Source organism: Heterodontus francisci, chromosome 6 (assembly GCF_036365525.1).
Source record: "Heterodontus francisci isolate sHetFra1 chromosome 6, sHetFra1.hap1, whole genome shotgun sequence".
Lineage (NCBI taxonomy): Eukaryota > Metazoa > Chordata > Chondrichthyes > Heterodontiformes > Heterodontidae > Heterodontus > Heterodontus francisci.
This window is the reverse complement of record NC_090376.1, coordinates 33,455,573-33,482,138: the sequence shown is the minus strand read 5'-3', so window position 1 is coordinate 33,482,138 and position 26,566 is coordinate 33,455,573. Positions and strand designations below refer to the sequence as shown.

The 26,566-nt window shown below is 43.3% G+C and overlaps 1 protein-coding gene across 3 annotated transcripts in view; it reads left to right on the top strand.

Annotated features, from left to right (window-relative positions):
* ufm1 (ubiquitin-fold modifier 1) overlaps positions 1–25,893 on the top strand; it is a 66,134-nt gene extending 40,241 nt beyond the window's left edge. For 2 of the 3 annotated variants that reach the window (XR_010975195.1, XM_068033447.1), the window contains one exon: positions 5,062–5,621. Coding sequence is in view for 2 of the 3 variants with exons in the window: in XM_068033447.1 (XP_067889548.1) it covers positions 5,062–5,129 (68 nt within the window). In the remaining variant the exon portion in view is untranslated. Of the gene's footprint in view, positions 1–5,061; positions 5,622–23,574 lie in introns of those variants that run through there. The other variant, XM_068033446.1, reaches the window with a different exon arrangement.
* Positions 25,894–26,566: the final 673 nt, after the last annotated feature.

The following is a 26,566-nucleotide window of genomic DNA, read 5'->3' as shown; positions in this document are numbered from 1 at the left end:
AAGGGCTTGCCATAATCTTCCATTTTTCCCTGGATACAGGGGAGGTGCCAAAGGATTGGAGAGTAGCAAATGTGACACCCTTATTCAAGAAAGGGTGTAAGGACAGTACTAGCAACTACAGGACAGTTAGTTTAACATCAGTGGTAGGTAAGATTTTAGAAACAATCAGGGAAAATATCAACAGACACTTAGAGAGGGTCAAGTTAAAGATAGGCAGCACGGATTTGTAAAGCAGATCATGCTTGACTAGTCTAATTGAATTTTTTGATGAAGTAACAGAGAAAATTGATGAAGGGAATGTGGTGGATATTGTTTATATGGATATTAAGAAAGTGTTTGATAAAGTAGCACATGAGACTGGTTAACAAAATTGAGGCTCATGGAATAGGAGGGTCAGTGTACAATTGGATAAAAAGTTGGCTTAAGGATAGAAAGCAGTGAGACTTGGTAAATGATTGTTTTTCAGACTGGAGGATGGTAGACAGTGGTGTTCCAAGGGTCAGTGCTAGGGCCAATGCTTTTTTTGATATGTATAAATGACTTGGATCTTGGAAAATAGAGTAAAATCTCAATTTGCCATGACCTCAAACTTGGAGGTGTGGCAAACAGTGAGGATGATATGAACTGCCTGCAACAGGACATAGATAGGCCCGTGGAGTGGGCAGACAGGTGGCAGATGGAATTTAATACAGAGAAGTGTGAGGTGATGCATTTTAGCAGAAGAAATAGGGAGAGGCAATAAATACTTAATGGCACAGTTCTAAAGAGTGTGTAGGAACAGAGGGAGCTGGGGGTGCATGTGCATTGATCTTTGAAGGTAGCAGGGAGAGTGTGTTTAGTAAAGCGTATGGAATCTTGGACCTCTTAAATAGAGACAGTACAAAAGCAGGGAAGTTATGCTGAACCTTTACAATGCTCTGGTTAGGCCCCAACTGGAGTAGTGTGTCCAGTTCTGGTCACCACACTTTAGGAAGGATGTGAGGGTCCTTGAGAGGGTGCAGAGGAGATTTATCAGAATGGTCCAGGGATGAGGGATTGTAGTTACAAGGTTAGGTTGGGAAAACTGTGGTTGTTCTCCTTAGAACAAAGGAGATTGAGGGAAGATTTAATAGAAATGTACAAGATTATGACAGGCTTAGATAAGTTAGACAAGGAAAAACTGTTCCCATTAACTAATGGACTAGGGGAGACAGATTGAAGATTTTGGGCAAGAGATGCAGAGAGAATGAGGAAGAACTTTTTGATGTAACAGTTGGTAATGACCTGAAACTCGCTGCCCACAAGGGTGGTGGAAGTGGAGACAATCAATGACTTTAAGAGAAAGCTGGATGGCCACTTGAGGGAACAGACTTGCAGGGCTATGGGAATTGAGCAGGGGAGTGGGACTGACTGGAACTGACTGCATAGTTCCGTGGAGAGCTGGCATGGACTTGATGGGCCAAATGGCCTCCTCCTGTGCCTTAGATGACTCTGACTATGACCTGCCTTTTCCCCATATCCTTTAATACTTTGACTAACAAAAATCTATCGGTCACATTTTTAAAATTAACAATTGATCTAATAGTCCCAAACTACTTCTGCCCTTTGAGTGAAGAAGTGTTTCCTAATTTCACTTCACCTAATTCCCTTTTGAAAGCCACAATTGAAACTGCCTCCCGACGCACTCAGGCAGTACATTCCAGATCCTAACTGTAAAAAATGTTCTTCCTCATGTCGCTATTGCTTCTTTTGCCAATCACCTTAAATCAGTGTCCTCTGTTTAGTAGCCCTTTTGCGAACAGGAACAGTCTCTCCCTATCTGTGTCCAGATCCTTCATGATTTTGAATACCTCTATTAAATCTCTTCTCAACCTTCTCATTTCTAAGGAAAACAACCCCAGCTTCTCCAATCTATCCATGTAACTGAAGATCCTCATCTCTGGAACCATTCTCATAAACCTTTTCGGCATCCTCTCTAAAACCTTCGCAGCCTTCCTAAAGTGTGGTGTCCACTACTCCAGTTGAAGACAAATCAGCGTTTTATAAAGGTTCATCATAACTTCCTTGCTTTTGTACTCTCTCTCGATTTATAATGCCTAGGATCCTGTATATCTTTTTAACTACTTTCTCAACCTGCCCTGCCATCTTCAGTGATTTGTGCACATATATACCTAGATCTCTCTGTTCCTGCGCCCTCTATAGAATTGTACAATTTCATATTGTCTCTTCTCATTCTTCCTAACAAGATGTATTATTTCACACTTCTCCGCATTAAATTTCATCTGCAATTTGTCCGCCCAGTCCTCTTGAAGTCTATCACTACCCTCCTCACACTTCACAATACTTCCAAGTTTTGTCTCATCTGTATATTTTGAAATTGTGCCCTGTACACCCAAATCTGGTCATTAATGTGGATCGAGCAAAACAGTGATCCTAGTACTGACCCCTGGGGAACCCTACAGTCTCTAAAACAACCATTCACCACCAGTCTTTTTCCTGTCACTCAGCCAACTTCGTTTCCATGCTGCCACTGTTCCTTTTATTTCATGGACTTCAACTATGCTGGCAAACCTATTAAGTGGCATTTTATCAAATGTCTTTTGGAGGTCCATGTACATCACATCAATCGCATTACCCTCATCAACCCTCTGTTACCTCATCAAAAAACTCCATCAAGCTTTTAACAAATCTGTGCTGGCTTTCCTTAATCCATACTTGTGCAAATGACTATTAATTTTGTTCCAAATTATTGTTTCTAAAAGCTTTCCCACCACCGAGGTTAAATTGACTGGCTTGTAGTTGCTGGGTTTATCCTTAAACCCTTTTTTGAACAAGGGTGTAACATTTGCAAATCTCCAGTCCTCTGGCACCCCCCCCCATCTAAGGAGGATTGGAAGATTGTGACCAGTGTCTCTGTAAATGCCAACTTTACTTCACTCAGTTTAAAATGGGGCTGAATCACAAATCTGCAGCATCTGACATGATTTTTGCTTAGCCCCTATTTTAAATTTGGTAAGAACGTTTCATCAGTTTTCTTTATCTTTTATAATTCATTATTTATGCACTTTTTTTTCTCCCTTACACTATTCTTTGGATATGTGAACCTCAGCATATAATTTGATACATGCACTGCAGACTGACGAGCAATACAACAGCAGGAAATATTTCAGCATTCTTGGTGCAATATGTATCAATTGATATGCTTTTTAAAATGTTTGTATGTGAGCAATGCCACAGGTTTTTCATGCAAAAATATTGCTTTATATCAGTTGTATAGATGGGAGCTGGAAGTTTCAAAGGGACTTTGACAGGTTAAGTGATTGGACATAACTGTAGCTGATGGAGTTCAGTTCAGTGCGACGAAGTGTGAGGTCATCCACTTTGGGTCCAAAATAGACAAATCAGAATATTTTCTTAATGGCAAGAAACTAGGAACTTTAGAGGAGCAAAGGGATTTGGGTGTTCAGGTACACTAATCACAGAAAGCTAGTGCACAGGTACAAAAATTAATCAAAAATTCTAATGTCATGTTGGCCTTTATTTTAAAGTAGCTGAAATATAAAAGGAAGGAGGTGATGGCCGTACCCTCATCTGGAGCGCTTCCTTCAGTTTTGGGCACTGCACCTCAGGAAGGATATTTTGGACTTGGATGGGGTACAGCACAGATTCACCACAATTGTATTGGGACTTAAAGTGTTAACTTATGAAGACAAGTTGCTTAAATTTGGCTTGTATAGTCTTGTGTTTAGAAGGTTGAGGGTTGATGTAATTGAGGTGTTTAAAATTCTAAAAGGATTTGGCAAGATTGATATAGAGTATTGATGTTTAGCTGAGGAATCTAGAACAAGGGAGGTACAATTTAAAGTTAGAACTAGGCTTTCAAGAACAAAATCAGGAAGCACTTTTTCATTGAGTAGTGTAAATCTGGAATTCGCTCCTCCAAAAGGTTGTGGATGCTGGGTCAGTTGACATTTTCAGGACAGCTTTTTATTAGATAAGTGTAGGAGGGATATGGAACAAAGGTGGGTAAATGGAGTTGGTGTACAGATCAGCCATGACCTAATTGATTCAAGTTCAAGAGGATGAATGGCGTACTTCTGTTTCTGTGTACTTTTCTTTTCTTTCCTGTTCTTTTCTCTCTGCCGCAGCAGTATTTCTTCACCTAACCTGAGAAAAGCACCACATACTATACCGGTGTGAATTGTCCACCTCCCTCACCAACCATCATTATGCCTTTTCGAAGTGAGCTCTTTATTTTAGAGATGATGATATGCTGTGGACATTCCAGACACATTTCATGTATGACCTACACAGCCTGCAGGAAAGGCAATTGTCATCCAATTTGGCTGGTTATGAATTGCAATGCAAAGGGTGAAAGGTCTTTATTCTAAAACTACTGGATACCCAGTTTCCTCATTCGGTTGGATTTACTATTACCGTGAAGTAATAAAAAAAGACTAAATCGCAGTCTTCCATCTTCATTATTTAGATAAATTATAGTAATTGGAATCTAGGGAAGTTTTAATGCCCCTAGTTTTTGAACTGAATAAAATGGTTATTGAACAGAATTATGTAGGTAGCATTCAGTGATTCATGTACTATCAAGTTTAATAATTGGTTCCTTTATCAGATTTTGAGACACAATCAGACGTTTTCTCTGACAAAATAGATAAGAGGGGGAAAAACAGCCACAGCTAATGCTCAGTGTTAGGATATTTTGTGCATATTTATATTGGAAAATAGTTACATGGGTTTTGAAATTACAGCAAATGGGTTAATGTATCCTATAAACTCACAGAAGACATTATTTTCTACAGGTGAATTTGTATGCTCGTATCACATATTATAGGTTCATAACCATAGCAGATTCAAGTTATTTAACACGTTTAGAATAGGAAAACACAAGCGTTTCTGAAATGACTAGCTGCTTTATTTACATTGTGATTTTTTTCAGGATACACAAAATATTGCATAAATGTAAGAAGCATAAACAGTTTAGACAGTCATGTCAGATGAATACTTTTAAGAACATTCCGTATGCTTTTACTAACCAGTTTTGTTGTAATGACTATTTTATTGCAGGAAATATTTTCCTAAAGCATGGATCAGAACTGCGACTTATTCCCAGGGACCGGGTTGGAGGTCATTAACCATTTGTCACCCAGAGCACCAACTCCTGCAGAAGAAAACAATATTTATTTTTGGATTTTTTTTACCCATATGTCCTTGCTGCTTTTAATATGCATTCCTATAAAAAAATGTTCTGGTAGGACTCCAAGGGTTTAATGAAATGACAGGTGTTTAGCAGAGAAAGTCTAAAAAGATGCATGTTGGAAATTCTCAGAATAATACTGCCTAAAATGATGTGTGCTATAATGCAATTTAAAAAAGTACCCAGCTCAAAATAAATAATCCTTAAGTAGGAAGTGCTAATACCTTGAGTGTAGCCTTTTTTTTAAGTGTATAGCATTATACCTACACAAGGAATTTATCATGAAGTATTAGACAAAGCTTTTGTAAAATGCTTGATAAGTTCCTGCTGCTTAGATTTCAACAGATTTTAACCTTGTACCATCTATGCTTTCTGTATTGAGAAGGTATGAATCCCGAAATTCATTAAAATAAAAATGAACTGCAGAAGATACTTTATCTCTGACACTACAACCTATGTTGAACTGTAAGTTTTCAAATAGAGCTTATTTTGATAGATTATTCATTTGGGTCAGTGTATCTCCTTTGGAGAAAATGATCTGAACCAAATATTGTTAAGGTTATCTTTTTATGTTACATAAGGAATCCTTTCGTTTTCATAACATTCATCTGAGTTTCATGAATTAACTGTGAATTGTGTGTGTGTATCCAACTGACTCACTTCCACTTGCAAAAGTTATACCTCAGTTAACAGTTTTCCTCCAGCTTGAGGCCAACTGCTTTCTACCACAAATGATCAAACTTGATACCTTCCTTGTCTTTATATCACACCACCACACAGCTGGCTCATTTACCCAGAAGTCAATAGGGTTAGAGCAACACACTACTTTTAAAGATTTCCTCAGTCTTCCTCAAAATGCAGAATATTATCTTGGAAGTTTGGTTCTCCAAAAAGAAAAACAGAAAAGAATGTATGGCGTGTGTTGGAGAAATGGCAGGCACACTTGAGTTATGAATGCCTTAATACGACCCTGCATCAGAGTAATAAATCTAGTATTAATCTGGATTTAAATGATTTATTCTGTGGGCATATGTTCAATTAATAAACTGGACCAAAGCCCGAAAACATCAGCGATATTTTTTAACCTGGTGTTCCACTGTATTATAAACTACTATTGAGGTTATTTCATCCTTCGCAAATTTCAGAAGTGATATATGTTCTTGTTGTTTGCTTCCTGGCCATGAACAAGTTGGAAAACGTTAACCTTGTGCTAAATTGAACAGTAATGAGTATAATAAATCTGAAAGATAAATTTTAAAATACAGGAAACCGCAGCTGAAGTGGAAAGACAATTAAGTATTTCAGATGGGACCCTTCATCAAAGCGCCATGCATTTGTTAGAATTTCATACATTTCCAATTTTGAGCCTGTGACCTCCTACAGCTAATGTTTTTTCCTTGATTTAATCTCGACCAGAAGAGTCAGTGAGCTGCAAGCTCAAATACCCCATTGTCTTGTCAATATTTGGCATAAGAAGAAAAGAGCCCCACACATTTACAAAAAGTTTGAGTTCCATGTGGCATTGGGAAAGCCAACTTTGCAGTTGTGATTTCATTTTTTATCTCACTGATTTAGGAAAGGATTTATCTCCTTAAATCAGTTCATTCAATCATTAAACTTCTGACATTTGTGTACATATATTCTTGATCAAAATGACTACTAATTTCCATGCATCTACATATATTTAAGATTTGGATATGTTTGATGACCAGCAAATAACACACCAATATGAGCAGGATGCAGATTTTTGGCTGGTCTGGAAACATAAGGGGAACAAGCTTACATTATCAGTTCTGGATTTCAACCATGCCTTGGTGGAGGGGCATTAACCAGATGAAAGGCACTTTCCCTCAGAGAGAAAAGGAAAATTAGCAGTCTATTCATTCCAGCCCATTCTTGTGGGCATTCAACTTGTGGGAGTTGAATATCTGATCATAATATAAATGGTAACCCATTAATTATAAAAGAGTTACTGTTTACAATTATGTTCAGATCTAGAGCCACATGCAAAGGATTGCTAACTTCAGCCTGGGCATAGCCTTTCAAAACTATGCTGAAAAATACCAAAGATGCGCTTTTTTTTTTCCAATGCCTTTCTCTACAGTTATTGGTTCAGTGTGCAGCATATAAGATGTGACCAAACAGTTGCCCTTCATAGTTCAGAACTGCAAACCACAGAATGATCAGACTTCCTTCAGCCCATATGTGAGAGCTAGCCACAAGTTGTCATGTGAATTGTGCCAAATAAAGGGAAATGGAGAAGTTCGGGTCTTTAGTGACCTTCAGTTTAACCTGTAGTATCCTGGAGAAGTCAGCTTTACAACAGCACATCTCTGTCAAAGCATAAGGAGCTGGGCTATGCAGTTGGCGACCAGTGACAAAGCTGCATGATCAGTAGCCTATCCACCATCTTAAACATCTACTCCCTGCACCAATGGTGCACCATGGCTTCAGTTTGTACTACCTACAGGATGAACTGGAAGCATACCACCTTCAGGTTCCCCTCCAAGTCTCTCACCATCCTGACTGTTCCTTCATTGTTGCTGGGTCAAAATCCTAGAACTCCCTGCCTAACAGTACCTCCACCACACAGGCTGTAGCAGTTTAAGACATTGTCTCAAGGGCAACTGGAGATGAGAAATGAATGCTGGTCTTGCCAGTGACACCCATCCTCCAAGAATGTTATTTTTCTTTAGAAGGCTGATACATGACATATTTACAGCATCAAAAGTATGTATGTATTTGTTCCTAGGTAAATCCTTCCAGTAAGCTGAAGGAGGATGCTCATTCTCTAGCTAAGACGAATTTGAAAATTGGGACAACAGCTGTTAAAAGACATTGCATGGACCCAGGTGTAAAAATATAAACTTGTATTTGCAGGTTTCAGTTTCTACTCTGATTGGGTTCTGAAAGACAAGCTGCTGGAAAAGTTCCACACCTCAAATTTGTAGAACCACTGTTGGATTCAATGTGGTGTATCTCCACACTATGCTCAGAGGGTTAGCATTCTGTGCTGTTGGTTCCTGGTACCTGCTAACTCCTTATTGAGTGCTGCAACCCTAAGGAGGATGAAAAGGGGATGCATCAAAGAACAGAGTTCCATTAATATTCTAATTATTAATAGATTAAAATAAACTGAAGCATAAAAGCTAAACTAAAATTTAAAATCTGATGAAATTAGGGTTTACAATATTAAAGAAAACTGAAAAATATAGAAAACACAGTGGGGAGTTGGAAAGGGAGATTAAAAGTCCTGACAGATAATATAAAAATATTAAGTAAGGAATTTGTAAATGAATAAAGAACAAAAGAGTATTTAAAGTGAGAGTAGAACTGTTCAGGAATAAAGAAGGCAATCCAATTATAGAATACGACCTTATAGTGGAGATGCTGAATAAATATGTTGCATTGGTTTTTGGTGTATGGCACAAGTGGAAATGTAGGGGTTTCCAATTTGGTGAGGCAAGGCCTCAGTGTTGCCACAGGAAGATTTTTTTTAATTCTTTCATGGGATGTGGGCAACACGGGCAAGGCTAATATTTGTTGCCCATCCCTAGACAACTGAGTGGCTTGCAAGGCCACTTGAGAGGGCAGTTAAGAGTTAACTATGTGGCTGTGGGTCTGAAGTCATGTGTAGGCCAGACCAGGTAAGGATGGCAGATTTCCTTCCCTAAAGGACATCAGTGAACCAAATGTTTTTTTACGACAAATGAAAGTTTCATGGCACCATTACTGAGACTAGCTTTCAATTCCAGACATTTTTTTTAATGAATTGTTAATTGAATTTAAATTTCACCAGCTGCTATGGTGAGATTTGAACCCATATCCCTAGGACATTAGCCAGGGCCTCTGGATTACTAGTCCAGTGACATTACCACTGCATCACCATCTCCCCATGTGTGTTGGATGAATGCAGGAAGGTCGAACAGAGGGTGCAGCAGCCATTATCCAATACCAGTGCAACCCTCAGGGCAAGAGTGGGAGCAGAGGTTTTCCAGCCCTCACAGCAAGAGTGGTCTTCGTCTCAGGTGGTTGGCTGTCTGCAAGGCTGGGCGCTGAAGGAAATGAGGCTTTGTTCAGAGGGGAGTGGCAAGGGGAAGGTTCCAAAAGCAAGGTCCTCTCTCCAGGGAGCAGGCACAGGAGCGGGAGAGAGCAGCTGGCATAGGTCCCATACGCTGAGTCTCTGTAGATCACTACTGTGCAGCAGAGACTGAGAGGGAGGCAGGGCTAGGCAGTGGCTGGGCAAGCTGGTGAAGATTGACTTGGGGAGCCAGAGCAGCCAGCCACAGCAGAGAGTGTACCAGACTCACCTCAGTTACCTCCAGATGTCTGAGCGACAGTGTCAGCAAAGACGGTGGCCCTCCAGGCAGGCCATCACTGACTCATATGCCATGCTGCAGGATGAGCTACGACCCATGGGCTTTGGTGAACATTCAATGCCCGTGGTCTTGAAGATCACCGTGACACTCAACATTTACACCTCCAGCTCTTCCCAGGGATCCACTAGGGGCATGTGGGGATCTCCCTGGCAGCAGCCCATCACTGCATCAAGAGGTGACCAGTGCCCTGTTCAAGAGAGCCAGCAACTATGTGCACTACTGGACCGACCCTGACAGTAAGGCAAAGAGGGCAATCAGATTCGCAGCCATCGCTGGATTTCCCCAGGTTCAAGGTGTTATCAACTGCATGCATGTGGCCATCAAGGCTCCAATGGAGCACAGGTGAATGCATCTGACAGGCATCAGGGAAAACATGAGAGATTCTCAGCGATGAAAGTGACCTCCATCAATTTAAACAATCACAATACCCAATAACAGAACCAAGTTGCACACACCTGTGTAAACCAAAAGTGTGTCTAGGTGCTCTTCATGGGCTTCCGTGAGCTTCTACAAAGTGTTTCCCCTGTGCTGGCAGCTGAGGTGAAGGCAGACTGCTGAACATGCTGCTCTCTGGCCTGGGATGACTTTGTGGTGGGCGTCCTCTGGCTGTCTGAGGCATGGAGGGCCCTGGTAGGCTGAGGGTTTCCCGCACAAGTGCAGAAGCCTTCTCAGTCCTCGCAGTTACTGGAGCTGAGGAGCTACTGTCCACACAGAGCACCCTGAGGGGAGTCCTCAGATGTGGAGGTCAGCCTCTCCTCCTCCCTTTCAAGGCTCACTTGAACCTCCCAACTGACCATAGAAGAAGACCTGGAGAAGGATCCAGGCTCCTCATCCCCCTCTCGCCTTGCCACTGCTGCTTTGATCTCATGGCCAATGCGAGTGTATGCAGGTTTGCACACGTCTCCAGGATCTGGCTCTCCATGAGGGTCGCCAACCTCTCAATGGAGGAAGCCATGAGCTCACATGCCTGAGACATGGTAGCACTCATGGCATGGTGGACTTTTCTATCATCTTCACGTGACTGCGCATTGCCTCTGACAGCTCTGACAAGTGTTGCCTTACCTCTCTGCAGCTCCAACATGCTCTGTGCTGTCATCAGCCGAGGGCTCAGCATGGGTTTGGCCACCTACAGCCCTTTGAATCTCAGTGGCCATGCCTGTCATGGCCTCTGTCAGCTGCTTAGACACCTGTGTGGTTCTGTCACCTGCTTGTGACCCTGCATCTAAGCCCGATCACATTCCCACCAAGGTGAGAGTATCTGTGCTGGTGGAGGGTGCAGGGGAATAGTGTGACGATGCACCCTCTGAGGATTCTTCCTCCTCATTCTCAGAGCACAATGGGATTCCAGAGGCATCAGCAGACGATCTTCCCTCCAATGTCCCATGACCCGCATGAGAAACACAAAAATTTAGGAGCTCTGCTGCATGGATCTGACCATTCCATTCATGCATGATGTGGATTTCTAGAAGGACATTGGTCAGCACATGAACACAATGCCTCCTCACTCTCTTGGGTGGAAACTCCAGTCTCTCTGTCTGCTATGGAACGGCCACCCTGGGAGCCTGCTAGTTCCAGGGCCGCCTCCTCTGCCGGGGTCAGTTCTTGGATGTCTGGGATCCCACGTCCAGTCTTTGCCCTTTCCCTAGTCTTGTGGGCTATTTTCTGTTGTGAGCAGAAAGAGGGACACTGTTAGCCTTCCCACGGAGACCAGCAGGACACTTGTCCTGGTGGCAGCCCTTTGACCCCTGATGGGGGCTCCTGAATGCCCCTCCTCACGTCCATTCTCAAGGGACGTCCAGGGGGCAGGCAATGACAGAAGGCCGGCTGTCTTGGAGATGCAGCCATGCATCTGAAATGATCTGCTGTTGCCTCAGCCCCTCGACACCCTCTTTGCAGTCACTCCCTGATCATGTCACGCTCCCTCCTGTGTGGCCACATGCAAGCCCCAAAGGTGAGATGCTTCTGGAGCATTCACCTTGGCGGAGCGAAGAAGGTCTTGTGGCACTGAACCCAGTTTCAGAGGGTGATCCCATGGCTGCTGACATCATCTGCGACCTCTGACCAGGCTTGCTTGGAAAGGCAGGAGGATCTCTTCCTGCTCTCCCTTGGGAAGAGGAGTTCCTGCATTTTCCTTACAGCCTGGAGGAGAATCCACGAGGAGTCATCGCTGAACTGTGGGGCCACCTGGTATCTTCCACCTGACATCCTCCCTTTTGATTCCCGGTCAGCTACTTATGAGACCTTGGACAGCGGCACAGAGTCTCCAGCTGGGGTGGGTGGGGGAGCTTTGGGGTCAGCAGCACAGCTGAGGGTCTCCAGCCAGTGGGTGGGGGGTTTCAGCAGCTCAACAGTACAGGACCTTCAGCCAGGGGGACAGCAGCACAGGATCCCCAGTCAGCATCACGGCAGCCCAAAGGCAAAACAGTAGCAAACTCATGAAGTGAAGCAGTAGTTCAAGCAGGATTGGCAGCATTTTAAATATGTCATCTTAGCTGACAAAGCCATCAGCGTTTTGTCGCCCATCCCTGTCCTCCAATGGTACGGGCCCTGTGCCTCCTGCATTCAAATTGGCTAGCCGCTGTGTGATCGTGGTTGGCCTGCCACCCACGTGACATGTGGCAACGCCACCCTCATCTGGTGCTGGTGCCAGGACACATGACGGGCTGATAAAATTCAGCCCCAGGTGTCTACCTGTGCCCTCAGCTCATCTGCTTTATTCATGAGATACCTTGCACAGAAATAGATATCATTAAGCACTGGCAAACTCCTTTGTTGTCTATTTCTAGTCTTTGTTTCCCATGCCTTTCACACTTGCTTACTAATTTTCTACCTTCCATTTCCAGCTTTGCTACTCTCCTGAATCTATGCCCACATTCCCAACCCCTGCCAAGCTAGTTGAAACACTCTCAAACAGCCCCAAAAAAGCTTCCCATGATAATATTGGTCCTGGTCCTATTGAAAGCGCAAACCATCCGGCCTGTACAGATCTCATCTCCCCCAGGACTGATCCCAATGTCCCAGGAATCTAATGCCCTCCTTCCTGCACCATCTCTCCAGCAACGCATTCATCTACACTATCCTCCTATTTCTATATTCACTAGTGCGTGGCACCAGGAGTAATCTGGAGATTACTACCTTTGAGGTCCTGCTTATTAATTTTTTTCCTAGATCCCTAAAACCTGCCTGCAGGACCTCATCCCTCTTTCTACCTATGTTTTTGGAACTGATATGGACTACGATCGCTGGCTGTTCACACTACCCCTTCAGAAAGTTCTGTAGCCACTCAGTGACATCCTAGACCCTGGCACCAGGGAGGCAACATACAATCCTGGAATCACATCTGCGACCCCAGAAATGCTTGATTGTCCCCCTAACAATTGAATCTCCTATCACTATTGTTTTTCTGACCTTCGTTCTGCCCCACTGTACAGCATGGTGCCATGGTCTTGGCTCTGGCTGTAATCCCCAAAGGAATCATCACCCTCACCAGTATTCAGAACTGAATACCAGTTAGAAAGCAAGACGCACTTGGACTCCAGCACTACCTGCATCTTATTCCTTGTCTGTCGTGGTTGCCCATTCCCTCTCTGCATGCACATTCTTAAGCTGCGGGCTAACCACCTCCTGAAATGTACTATCACTGTTGTTCTCAGAAGGGGAGTTGAGCACTTGTCACTGGCAAAAGAACCAAAGGGGAGATGAACACCGGTCACTGTATGAAAAACTTGTGGGGAATGGACACAGGTCCCTGGTAAAAGAACCCCAGGAGAAATGAACATCGGGCCTTGGCTAGAGAACCAGGGGAAATGAACACGGGCAATGGTAAAAGAACTGGGGAGAGCTGTTACGATGTAGAATTCTGCTTGAAAGGCTGGTGGAAGCAGATTCAATAGTAACTTTCAAAAAGGAATTTGATAAAGGAAGGATGTCCAGTGCTAAAGCGAAAGAACAAGAGAGTGGAACTTATTGGATTGCTCTTTCAAAGAACTGCCACAGGTACAATGGGCCAAATGATCTCCTTGAATGCTGTCTGATTCTGTAATTGAAAATAAATATTACTGTTGGTAAAGTAGAGAAGTCAATAATGTACTCAGTTTAATAGTTGCTTGATCTGGAGATTAGGAAGCCCTGTTCTGTGTTATAGTCCTCATTCATGAAATATTGAAATTCTAAGGTCATAATAAATTATTAGAGAAGATTTTGTTTGAATATAGTGCTGCTATGAATAATAGATATACAGCTAGGAAACAATTTGAAACTAATCACAATCTTAATCTAACCCTTCAATGGAAAATAAAATCGGGTGGCGTGCAAAATGGACAGCCAATCTGACCCAGTCATTTCCCTGCCAGCCAAGATATGTTTAAAATACCCCTAAATAAGATGGTCTGATGAAAGGACAGTGATGCTTTAGAATGCAAATGCTGGACAGATTTACCTCTGCTTCATGCCCATGGAAACTGACACACAAAGGAGGAAAATATACTGGAGCTCTTTTGGGGGTAACTGTAACCAAACTCGTCCAACACGAAACTGATGGATTGATCGGCCAACTGTTTTACTCCCCGCCTGATTTTACCTTCCATTCATAAAATGGAAAATAAAATCAGGTGCGTTATAAAATGGGCATCTAATCCCATCCCATCAATTTCTGATCGGGCAAGTTAGGTTAAAATTATCCCCTTTATGTCCTTTCTCTGCCACTGCTACACTGACCCAGGAATTTGTGGAGTTTCCCCAACAAAATAGGCTTTTGTGTCTGTTGTAGGTGCAGGCACAAAATGCATTTTCTCTGGAGATGAAGTGGATGTTTCTGTCTCGTTTTCTGATGATTCTGTTCATTCAAGTTGGATGCATGTAATAAACTGATGCATTGGCCTGCTCCTGGACTCATGAACTCAAGGGTCCACAGTGGTCTTGGGGGCAGACTGGACAATTTACCAATTTTTTGTATTACATCCCCGTAAGACAACTTAAAACAGTGAGAACCTTCTGCCTGCTGCTCACCAAACCTGGCAGCCCAGAATGTAGCTGTAAGTCTGAGAGGCCTTGAGCCCTGCTCACATTTCCTACCAGATATTTTTGCCGCAAAGCCCAACCTGGGGGAGGGGAGAAACATAGGCAGCTTCTTCATTCTGAGTTGTGCTGTGCTTGTTGAACACACAATGTGTGATCCTTATAATTCTTGCTATAGTACAATAACCTTATTTACACTTAATGAGTGCTAGTGTGCATTAATGGGCTCAATATTGCTCCATGTTCTTTTCAAAAATGATTAAAAAGCTCATGTCTTGGCTATTAAAAATGATGTGATATTTTAATCGATTTACATTGGCTTATATCATTGAATTCAGTAAAATGAATAAGCTTTCCTGAGTTATGGTGCATTACAGGTTATATTATATGCAGAGCTAAACATTAAGGATCTTACATAGCTCTGTATATTTCAGTAGCAATGAAGCATGAAGGATAGCTCCTTCCTTAGTACAGTCCAAATGACACCAAGAAGGGGTTGTGGATAAGTGTCTCAAATTAAATTTTGCTTTTGAAGTGTTGCCATTCTTATTTTGTAAAGTGTTCTGAGTGTTTGGGCCATCTTCAGCACTTTATATGTAGTTTTGTGCGTGTGAGAGGCAATACAAAACAAGAAGAGCAAAAAAAAAGCCTTAGGTTAAATAGGGCAAATTCTGAAAGGACAACACGATTATTCACATGTGGAATTTAGAATAAAGGTCCCGAATTTAAACATTATATAAACAGAATCTTTCAATAATGTTCCAAAACTTTAAGAAGACAGGATGCAAATTTATTTAAATAAAAGCAAAAAAATGCAGATGCTGGAAATCTGAAATAAAAACAAGAAATGCTGAAAATACTCAGCAGGTCTGGCAGCATCTGTGGAGAGAGAAGCAGAATTAACGTTTCAGGTCAGTGATCTGATGCTGCCAGTCCTGCTGAGTATTTCCAGCATTTCTTGTGCAAATTAATTTAAGCTTTTAAGTTTTATGAGTCTTTGCTCTTTCTATAAAAACCAAGCCATAAGCCGACAGAATGGCTGCTTATTTAATATTTGTAGCTGAAGCCTGCTTAATTCAATCTGCCTCATTCTTAACTATTGAAGGTATTTATAATTCTTCTTATTATTAACATTGTATTTTGTAGGGGAGATAGTCCGTAGGTTTAAAAATTCAAATAGCATTGTACAATGGGTGCTTTGTACAGGAATAAAAGGTGCTAATCCTTTGCCCCCATTCTGCAACTAAATAGTACTCGAGCTGGATTTTCTGAATTTCAACCATTGCACCTCACTCTGTCTGAAGAGGGTTCAGCAATGTAAATTGTATTTAAGTGAATGCTGTCAGATTTCCTGCTTTACTGCTGGGTGCAGTACAAGGGCAAGTGCTCTCCAAACAAACAGGTGCTACCGCCTACGGAGCTGCCATTTATATTTTTTGGGTATTTGAATAGAAAAACACTTTTTTCCACTTCAGAACACTAATTCCTTTTTGCTCTTTGATTGATGCCATTTTGGTACACTGGTTCCCTCTCCAACCCATTTTGTGAAGTGACTTATTTAGAGAAGACTAGGATCAACAGCGAGAAGCCACCTTGACAGCTGTTGAAGATATTATCCTGGTCCTCTCCAGAGCCATGGACACTTGCTTCATTAGAAAAGGTCAGGAATCCTCCTTCCATCATTCTGCACAATCGCACAATCCCCCAATACAAAAAGAACCCTGAATGTCAAACCTGTTCTCTCTTCCTATTCCCATATCTTCCCTGTACATGCTCACTCTTGTTTTTCCTGTATATAGTCACAATAAAACAGTGATCAAATTTTTGATTTATTACAGTGCAGTAATTTGCATTGTTTATCATTGTGGTGCTTTACTTTCACTTGTTTTTTCCATGGTAATCTTCTGGGTGCATGCCTATCTATCCTGTTGTTCCTTCAATGTGAACTCCCACTGGCAGAAGAATGGGACATCAAGCTAAACTGTGTCTCTGGAGCTGGGAATGAGGTGGCCATTAAGCATGGACTCTAGATGATCGAGCTGCTGACTGTGAACTCATCTCAGCTGCAGGACAACTTGCTCAGCTAGCTTCAGGCTTTTAGAAAGTCATGCATGGTGGCTGGAGGAGCAGTGTGGAATTGCTGTCATCCTTGTCTTCCATGGCCATATCTGTCATGATGCTACTTGGAGTCTCCATGTCATTGTGCCTTCTTGTTCATGAATGCACAGATCTAATGGGCTGAATTTTCATGCCCACTGTGTTTTGATGGCATTTGATTAGCTGTATACTTTATATACAGATAAACTGTCCTCGTGTCCTTGGCTGAGTCAATAATTTTATCAAATATCCGTATTGCAACATGTTGATATCTTTACCTGCGCAACATCCTCTGCAGGAAGGATGGAACCCTGAGCAGCAGGAGGGCATGAGAGAGGAAAGAGGGGCAGGAAGGCAACAGGGCCGTACCCTCAACACAGGATCTACTGCCGAAGAATGAGCTACCTGGAGATGACCAAGACCCAGTGCCACAGGAGACTGCGACTCTCCAGGCAATTGGACCTCATCACCGAAGACCTCATCTTGCAGCACTTCTTGCCATGCTCTGCCAGCAGCCGTCAAAGTCACTGTGAATTTGAATTTCTTCGCTTCTGGCTCCTTCCAAGGATCAGCTGCGGACCTTGGTGGCATCTTGCAAATCATTGCATCTCGCTGGTCACTGATGCCCTATTTGCCAGAGCTGAACAGCATTCATTTCATGAGTGATGCGGCCTCGTAGGGACAGAGGGCATTTGATTTCCCTGCCATCACTGGATTCCCCCAGGTGCAGGGCATCATTGATTGCACTTATATGACCATCAAGGCACCCAGTGGCTGGCCACTTCGATCCATCAACAGGAAGGGATTCCACTCTCTCAACGTCTAACTAGTCTGTGAGCACAAGAAATTCCTCCTTGTGTGTGCTCGCTTTCCTGGCAGCTGCCACGACTCCTTCATCCTCCGCCAGTCCAGGATGCCTCAGATCTTCACTCCAACCCCCAAATTGCATGAATGGATCCTGAGGGACAAGGGATATCCCTTGAAGACATGGGTACGGACGCCTCTATGGGAGCCCCAGACAGAGGCACAGAGATGATATAACCAACACGACCTGCTCGCTAGGACCACCATTAAGTCATCAAGCTGTTGAAGATGTGCTTCCAGTGCCTGGACCAATCGGGTGGTGCCCTCCAGTACCCTCCTGCATGTGTCTCGATCATTGTGGTGGTCTGCTGCGTTCTCCATAACATGGGGACTTCTGGAGGAGGCTGAGATGGATCATCCACTCGGCACTTCTGGCTGAAGAAATGCTTCAGCCTTGTCTTTTGCACTTGTCTTTGAGGATGGGGATATTTGTAGGGCCACCTCCTCCAGTTAGTTGTTTAATTGTCCACCACCATGCATGACTTGGATGTGGCAAACTGCAGAGCTTAGATCTAATCCGTTGGTTGTGGGATCGCTTAGCTCTGTCTATCGCATGCTGTTTACACTGTTTGGCATGCAAGTAGTTCTGGGTTGTAGCTTCAGCAGGATGACACCTCAAATTGAGATATGTCTGGTGCTGCTCCTGGCTTGCCCTCCTGCACTCTTCATTGAACCAGGGTTGATCCCCCAGCTTGGTTGTAATGGTAGAGTGGGGGATATACATGGCCACGAGGTTACACATTTGTGGTTGAGTATAATTCTGCTCCTGCTGATGGCCCACATGAACAGGTACTCTAATTGGCAGAAGGTGACTAGTGGTGTCCCACAAGGATCTGTGTTGGGGCTTCAACTATTTACTGTATTCATTACCAACTTAGATGATGGCATAGAAAGCCACAGATCCAAATTTGCCAATGACACAAAGATAGACGGTATTGTAAGCAGTGTAGATGGAAGCATAAAATTATAACGAGATATTAACAGATTAATTGAATGGGCAAAATTGCAGCAAATGGATTTCAATGTAGGTAAATGTGAGGTTATCCAACTTGGACCTAAAAAGGATAGAATATGGTACTTTCTAAATGTTGAAAAGCTAGAAGCAGTGGCAGTCCAAAGAGACTTGGGGCTCCAAGTGTACAGATCAGTAAAATGTCATGAATAGATACAGAAAATAGTCAAAAAGACGAATTGAATGCTGACCTTTATATCTAGAGGAATAGAAAACAAAGAATTAGAAGTCATGCTTCAGCCATACAAAGCCCTTGGTTAGACCACACCTGGAGCACTGTGAGCAGTTCTTGACACCACACCTCAGGAAGGATATATTGGCCTTGGAGGGAGTGCAGTGTATGTTTACTAGAACAATACCTGGACTCCAAGAATTAAGCTATGAAGAGAGATTAAACAAACTAGAGTTTTATTCCCTGCAAGTTAGAAGGTTAAGGGGTGATTTGATTGAAATTTTCAAGGTATTAAGCTCAATAGATATGGTAAATTGGGAGAAGCTAGTTCTTCTGGTTTGGGGATCTAGGACTAGGGTGCATGGTCTAAAAAATTAGAACCAGACTTCTCAGAGTGAAATTAAGAAATACTTCTTCATGCAAAGGGTGGTAGAGGTTTAGAACTCTCTTCTGTAAATGGCAATTGATGCCAGATCAATTGTTAATGTTAAAACTGAGATTGCTAGATTTTTGTTAACCAAGGGTATTAAGGGATTATGAGGCAAAGGCGGGCATATGGGGTTAGGTCGCAGATAGCATTGATCTCATTGAATGGCAGAACAGGCTGGAGGACTAAATGGCCTACTCCTGTTCCTATGTTCCTAAAATTGAGAATTAGATCCCTAATATATTAACAATAGAAACACATAGCAAACAAAAGATTTTCTATATTCTATATAGGTTGTGAAGAAACAGTAGTTTTCAAGTGCACAGTTACAGGAACTAGAGCAATATGAAGAAGTAACTAAAGAATATAGTTGTGCAGTCTTTTCACACAGGCACTCTATTGGCTCATTAACATAAAGCACGCTGATGAGCAGCCTGCCTTTCTGTTGACTATCATTATTAGATACTTATAGCTTGTGCCGATGAAGCATATAATGCATGCATGTATGGTTGCATCAAGTCTGTGAAAATTACTTCACTTTGCAGAGGCTGTATCATCTTGAAGGAATCTAGCAAAACAGAAACTCCAAGGAATGATCTTGAGTTATTTCGCCGGGCAGAACTCATTTAAAAATAAATCCCCACATTTTTTATTAACCCTGCTTTATGCAGGGTTTATGCAGCTTAACAATCCAGTTTGCTTTTTTAATAATCCATTTATTTCCATTGTGTATCCAATGCCCATGACAGATATTGTCCTGGAACATTTCTATATAATTTCTATGCATCAAGCCTCAACAAGTTCTTTCACAATGAAGAAGTTTATCTATTTATATTACAAAGGGAGGCAGGGCAAACTCACATTAGAATACAATTCACTGCAGAACAATGATTGTGCTATTTAATAAGTTTAATAAACGTATCAGTTTATTAAAAAGTTTTACAGAATTATTCTAGGCATCAGTCAAGTAAATAACTATTAGCTATACTGCACAGAGTACTTAATGTAAGACTGCGAGACTATTTGCTGCTTGACAACAAGAGACCTGACCAATTTATCCATCATGCTCGGCAGTCGAGTTGAACTGAAATTTGAGTAAGGTTGCAGAACAAGATCAGCAAGAACAAACTATGAAAACATCTACCAGATCCAAGGAGGTTGAACCAATGGCCAAGAGTTGCAAACAAAAGCCTGCATGACAAACTTGGGGCAGCTGGAATGTTGTACGGGCATTTGGGTCAGATTCTGAGAACTCCTCTCTCTCTCTCTCTCTCTCTATGACTCCTCTACAACAGTGGATGTATCAAACAATCATTAGCCGAAGCCTCTTCCTCGCCCTATCTGTTAACTCTATATAAGCCTGAAGAACCTAAGTAACTTTGCTGCAGTTGAATGGGACGAGTGACCTGGCTAGTCACTAAGAAGATTATAATCAACGTAGGCTTGACTACTCACGGGTGATTGTTGGTATACTGTCTGCATACCTATTTAATGGATAAAGAGTTCGTTAAGTTTCAATCGTGTAACTTATAGTTGAAGTACATTAAATCTTGACAGTGTAGCATTATGTCAAAGTGCATTAACACTTGATAATGTAGTTGAAGTACATCCAAATAAATGATTGCGATTTGATTTCTGTCTGACTGGTTTAGTCATGTCCTTAGTAAACCTTGGCCAGAAGTTTTCGCATGACAGACAGGAGCCGTCCACTGAACAAAAAGTCGGTGGCGATTCCGGCAGGCCTGGGGATCCAGTTTGGTTTTTACAGTCCCCAGGCCCTTAATTGGTCTTAGGCGGGACTTCCACCTCATTGAGGCAGGAAGTCCCGCCTAATGGAGCTGCCGGCCAATCAGTAGGCTGACAGCTCTTAGTCCCAGCAGCGTCATCAGGAGCGGTGGCCACTGCTGGGACTGCCACCCAGCTTCTACATGAAGAGGAAGGATGGCCCCGGAAAAATTAAGGTTTTTGGGACCTCGCCAGGGGTGATTGGTCAGGCCCCGGCGAGGCAAGGGGGGATCAATTGGAAGGGGTGAGGGGCGTGCTGTGCGTTGAGGGTGGTTGGGGCATCAGGGGCGGCCCTCCATCAGGCACAGGATGCCCAATCAGGAGGGCGACCGACCAAGCCTTCAGAAAGCCACCTACTTTTGTTAGGCGGCTTTTCTTAGGCCTGGGCTACCTGCCTGCCAATGGTAAAATCCCCGTGGCAGTGGGCGGAGGCCCTTAAGTGGCCGTTAATTGGCCACTTAAGGGCCTTGATTGGACTGGGTGGGCGTTTCCCGCGATCACCACCCCGGGTAAAATGGCGGTGGAGGCGGGAGCAGGTTGAGAAGGGCCCCCAGAGCCTTCCACTCCATTTTACGCACTGCACTCCGCCCCCCTCCCTCCACAGCCAGCCTGCTCTTTGTGGGGGGGGGGGGGGGGGGGAGCATAAAATTTCGACTATAGTGTCCAAACTGAGTAACAAGTACGAGCTACAGATTGGCAAACCAGATGGGACATAAGTTGAGTGACATGGCTCAGTCTGATAGAAAAACAAACGTGGAGAGTAAAACAATGGATGAACTTGTTACGAAGTGTGTTGCAGGCAGATTACCCCTGAATGAGGGATAAATCAAATATACTTGATTTTCCTGGGTCCATAAGGCCGAAGATTAGACAGAGGGGTCCACGTGTAAACCGGGCATTTTGAAGGCAGTCTGGTCTATCAGAAACAATTAAGAAAAGAGATCGAGGAGTTGAAGCCTAAAGCAAACGGTAGATAAGCACAGGTTGTTGAAAGTGAATGGAGTGAAACAGGAGAAATATTAGAGAGCGAGAGATAGTGTACAAAAAAACAGTATCTAGAAAGTCAGTGTAATGATTTGAGGACAGAGAGAGATAGTTGGGAGGATGTCACTGAAGGGCAGGAGTGGCAAAAAGGAAGGTAGAAATGGAAAATTAAGATTAAAAGGCTGCAATCAGGGTAGTACAGAAGCAAGCAGCCACCTGAAGTGGGCACTTAGACCACGCGGAAGTTTGCCGGTTAACCCCGGAAGAGGGGTGGGTCCAAAAGTGACCAGTCTGCAAAGCAGAAAGGTATATGCAGAGATCCACTTGTGTGCCAGGAAAAAACCGAGGTATCATTGGATAATAATGAAGGAGAAGAGTCAGATGAAGAGTCAGAAAGGGGTCCACCTGCTAATAACGGACCCCCACGTGAGAAAAGAAGTGTTGAAGGCAATTGCCTGAGGAATGAAATAAGTTAAAAGGACCCACAGCAGAAGTTAAAACTACTGTGAGAAAAAGAAACAGGCAAAAAGGTAATTGGATTTTGTTTGTTCGCTAAATGCTAATGCTATAAGAAAGGAACATACAGACTAAACGAAAAGGGAACATTCGGAACTAGTATTTAATTTAGATTACCCCAGAGAGAGACATACTTGCACAGTAGAGGGTGCATGGGAACCAGAGGGAGGATTTCGGTCTGGGATACATCATAATGGGCAAGATATTTATGTAGACGGATCTAACTCTGTGGTTGAGGGAAAGAAAGAACAGGACACTTAAGTTAGGCCTCAGAAAGACGCGAGACAACCACCCAGACAAATGGGATGAGGTGCTTCCCCTAAAGTTAATGGGTATCCGAAGAAGTGAGTCAAAGGTAACGGGCTACTTGCCTCACGAGTTGATGATAGGAAGACCAATGAGGACCCCAACTCATTTATTAGTTCCCATATTGACAGAAAAGAAGCAAAAAGGGGTAACTAAGGATAGATTTTGAAGGGATCTATTGAACCTTGAAAGGACTGTATTTAAATTCCGCACATCAGAGCTCAGCAGAAGAATAACTTGTTGCTAGCTTCCAATAAAACACAGGAATGGGAGGTAGGCCAACAAGTGATGGTTAAATATTATGCACAAGAAGGAGTGTTTGAACCCTTGTATAAAGGACCATATAAAATTGTGGACAAGGCCAGTCTGATGGTCTACACTATAAAGTTACCCAAAGTAGTTAAATGAAGCTTTATGAGCCCTCAGAAAGGCAGATGAAACCCCAAGGAACAGTGTGAACCACAAAAAGTGTCCCACTGAGCTTTTGGGATGAAGATGATCCCGCACCTCTGGACCATCCGGTAGTTCCAGTTTAACAGGTACAGTATAAAACAGAGGAAGGGGACAGTGAGGACACTGACCATACAACCTCTCCTCAGCAAAAGGCTCTTAATAACTGACAGAAAAAAGGATTCGTAAAAAGGAAAATGATAAGCGAAAGAAGGAGGAAGCAAAAGCTACTCCAAACCCAATTCCCCCAAAACCAAAGAAGCCAGTCAGACAAACAAAACCCCCTAAGAGATATAGGCCTTAGAACAGATAAGACGCCATGGGGAGGAGGAAAAGCTGGAAGTAATGCTCTGCCTTTGTTCCCTTCTCTTACAGGTATGAACGAAATCAGGAGAAATGGAGGAGTTATTGTGCCTATTGCAATGTGGGATGCTATGTTTCACAAAGATGGAGGCAGAAGTAATGATGTTAATCAGAATGTAGTACGAAAACAATCAGATGATCCTTGTAAAAAGACAACAGCCTCCATCACAGTTGGCCCGGCTCAACCTCATGGAAACACTCGAGAAGTTTCTCTCTCAAGTGTCAAGGACAATGTTTGACAAACTGGAATACCACAGTATAGGTGGCCATATTCGGGGCACGATACGGAAAATGAGTATGTCTGAAATGTACTGCAGGGGGAGAGCCCTCAAGGGATTAGTGGCTCCGGAGTAGTAACAGTGACAGCACAAGTTACCACCAAATAGGAACACCAGACAGCGAGTTTATTTATTTTTTTTTATTTAGAGATACAGTACTGAAACAGGCCCTTTGGCCCACCGAGTCTGTGCCGACCAACAACCACCCATTTATACTAACCCTGCAGTAATCCCATATTCCCTACCACCTACCTACACTAGTGGGCAATTTACAATGGCCAATTTACCTATCAACCTGCACGTCTTTGGCTGTGGGAGGAAACCGGAGCACCCGGCGAAAACCCACGGTCACAGGAAAAACTTGCAAACTCCGCACAGGCTTATGCTGGGAGTCATGGTAGAAGGAGAATAAGGGAACATTTGTGTGTGTTAATCCACAAAAGGGCCAGTCGTAGACCTTTTACTGATGCGTGTACATTTGGGTCTAGAGCCAAAGGGGGAAATAGCACCCAAATTCCCCTCATGATTAGGGATGACGGTGATCGGAATTACAAAAACGTTCCACACCAATGGTTCATGGAGCAATGCCTACCACATTTGTGAGTGTATGGGAGGAACAATGCAGGCTCTGGAACTGAAAGCTCATCCCAAATTGCCCCGACCCAATAAGACTCGTTCTGATGGTGAATGTCTAATCTACACTGAGGGACCGAATAATGGGTTAGTGGTTATCCCTACTAAAATGGTATTGTACCATGATGTCTATCAAGAGGTAGTCCTGGTAATGTTAAATTTGACTGACATGGGGTTGCCTGAGTGGTGCAAAGGAAAAATAACCCTTCTATTTCACAAATTGTTACAACAAGTAATGGATGAGTTTTGGTCCAGGAATGGGTAAAGTTGTGGAAGTGAACACCGTGACATGATCTGTTCTCCAAAAGCCCTAGAATGTACTGTTTAGTTTAGTTATACAGCACTGAAACAGGCCCTTCGGCCCACCGAGTCTGTGCCGACCATCAACCAACCATTTATACTAATCCTACACTAATTCCATATTCCTACCACATCCCCACCTGTCCCTATATTTCCCTACCACCTACCTATACTAGGGGCAATTTATAAAGGCCAATTAACCTATCAACCAGCAAGTCTTTGGCATGTGGGAGGAAACCAGAGCACCCGGAGGAAACCCACGCAGACACAGGGAGAACTTGCAAACTCCATAAATGGGCAGGAAGCAAAGAGATACAGACCCTTAGAAAATAGGCGACATGTTTAGATAGAGGATCTGGATTGGCACAGGCTTGGAGGGCCGAAGGGCCTGTTCCTGTGCTGTAATTTTCTTTGTTCTTTGTTCCACACAGGCAGTACCCAGAATTGAACCCGGGTCGCTGGAGCTGTGAGGCTGCAGTGCTAACCACTGCACCACTGTGCTGTGCTGTGTTTAACTTGGGAACCTCACTTGTAAAAAGCTTAAATTTAACTGCCTTAGATAACAAGATCAAAGATCTCAAGTCACAACTGAAGAAAACTTTGCAAGAATTCAATACTAATCGGGATCTCGAACAGCAAGAGGCTCCAGTAATGGCTGTACATCTACAAGATGTAGAGAAAGAATTGGAATTGCATGTGAACACAGTTAATCTATTAATTAAAGAGGATAGAAATGCCTCCGATGAGGCTGCATGTAATGATGTGTGCAGAATGTACGGATCCTGGTTGGTAGAGGAAGCATGGGAAAATTTAAGATTAATAGAAAAGGGTAGTGTCCTCATGCAGGTGAAAAACAATCATCTTGATGCATCAGGGATATATTATATCAACGTCTCCACGGGCTGAATTTAATGTGGCCGTCGAAGGCGGGTATGCTGGCATAGGGGACAGAGAATCACATCGGAACCATCCGCCTGGAAATCCAACATTGTGATGTCGGTTCTGGATTTTGTCAGTGGAAGGAAAACACCGTGGCAGCATTGCTGCCCCAGCATGACAAGAAGCTATTTTAAATTGTTGAACTGCTGTTTTAAATGCTTTTAAATGTAATTTATTCTTATTTAATGATTGGCCATCGATTTTGTGAATGGCGGGCGGCACCCTGTGCGTTCACGACCATTAAAACTGGGCAGCACTGAGGTGAGAGCCCACATTGCCGAAAGGAAAGCCATCTTAAGCATTGCTGCCTAGGGGAAGAGGGGTGCTTAGCGGCCATTGTGGGACTGCGTTACTGTGTGCTCTGCAAGGGGGTCCGAGGTCTCAAGGCTCTGCAAGGGTTCAGTCTGGGTTCGTAGGGGGTGGGTGCTGAACTGGTTTACCAAACTGCTGTGTGATGTGTTTGATCACTTATGCTGCTGGAACAGAGGGTGAGGTTCATCAGCGACACGGCCAAGAGAATTGTCAAAACCTCAGTTGCCAAGGCAGGGTTGTATCTGCATCGACAACATTCTGCAGGCCCACAGGTCACCTGGCATGGAGCTTACACACCCTATATTTCTGAACCCCACTGGTGTGATGTGGCACCTCCGATGAAAAGGGGGAGGGGAGGGCAACAGGCTGCTGGGCCTGTCTATGAAACTGCACGACGAGAGCAACAGCAGCCAGCCATGTAAAGAAGGGCCCACATTTCACACAGAGCCTACAGGACTCATATCAGCTACACCCAAATGTTCAAGCGCCACTGTCAGTGAAGATACGGCTCTCCAGGGAGGCTGTACAAAATTGTGGGGGGC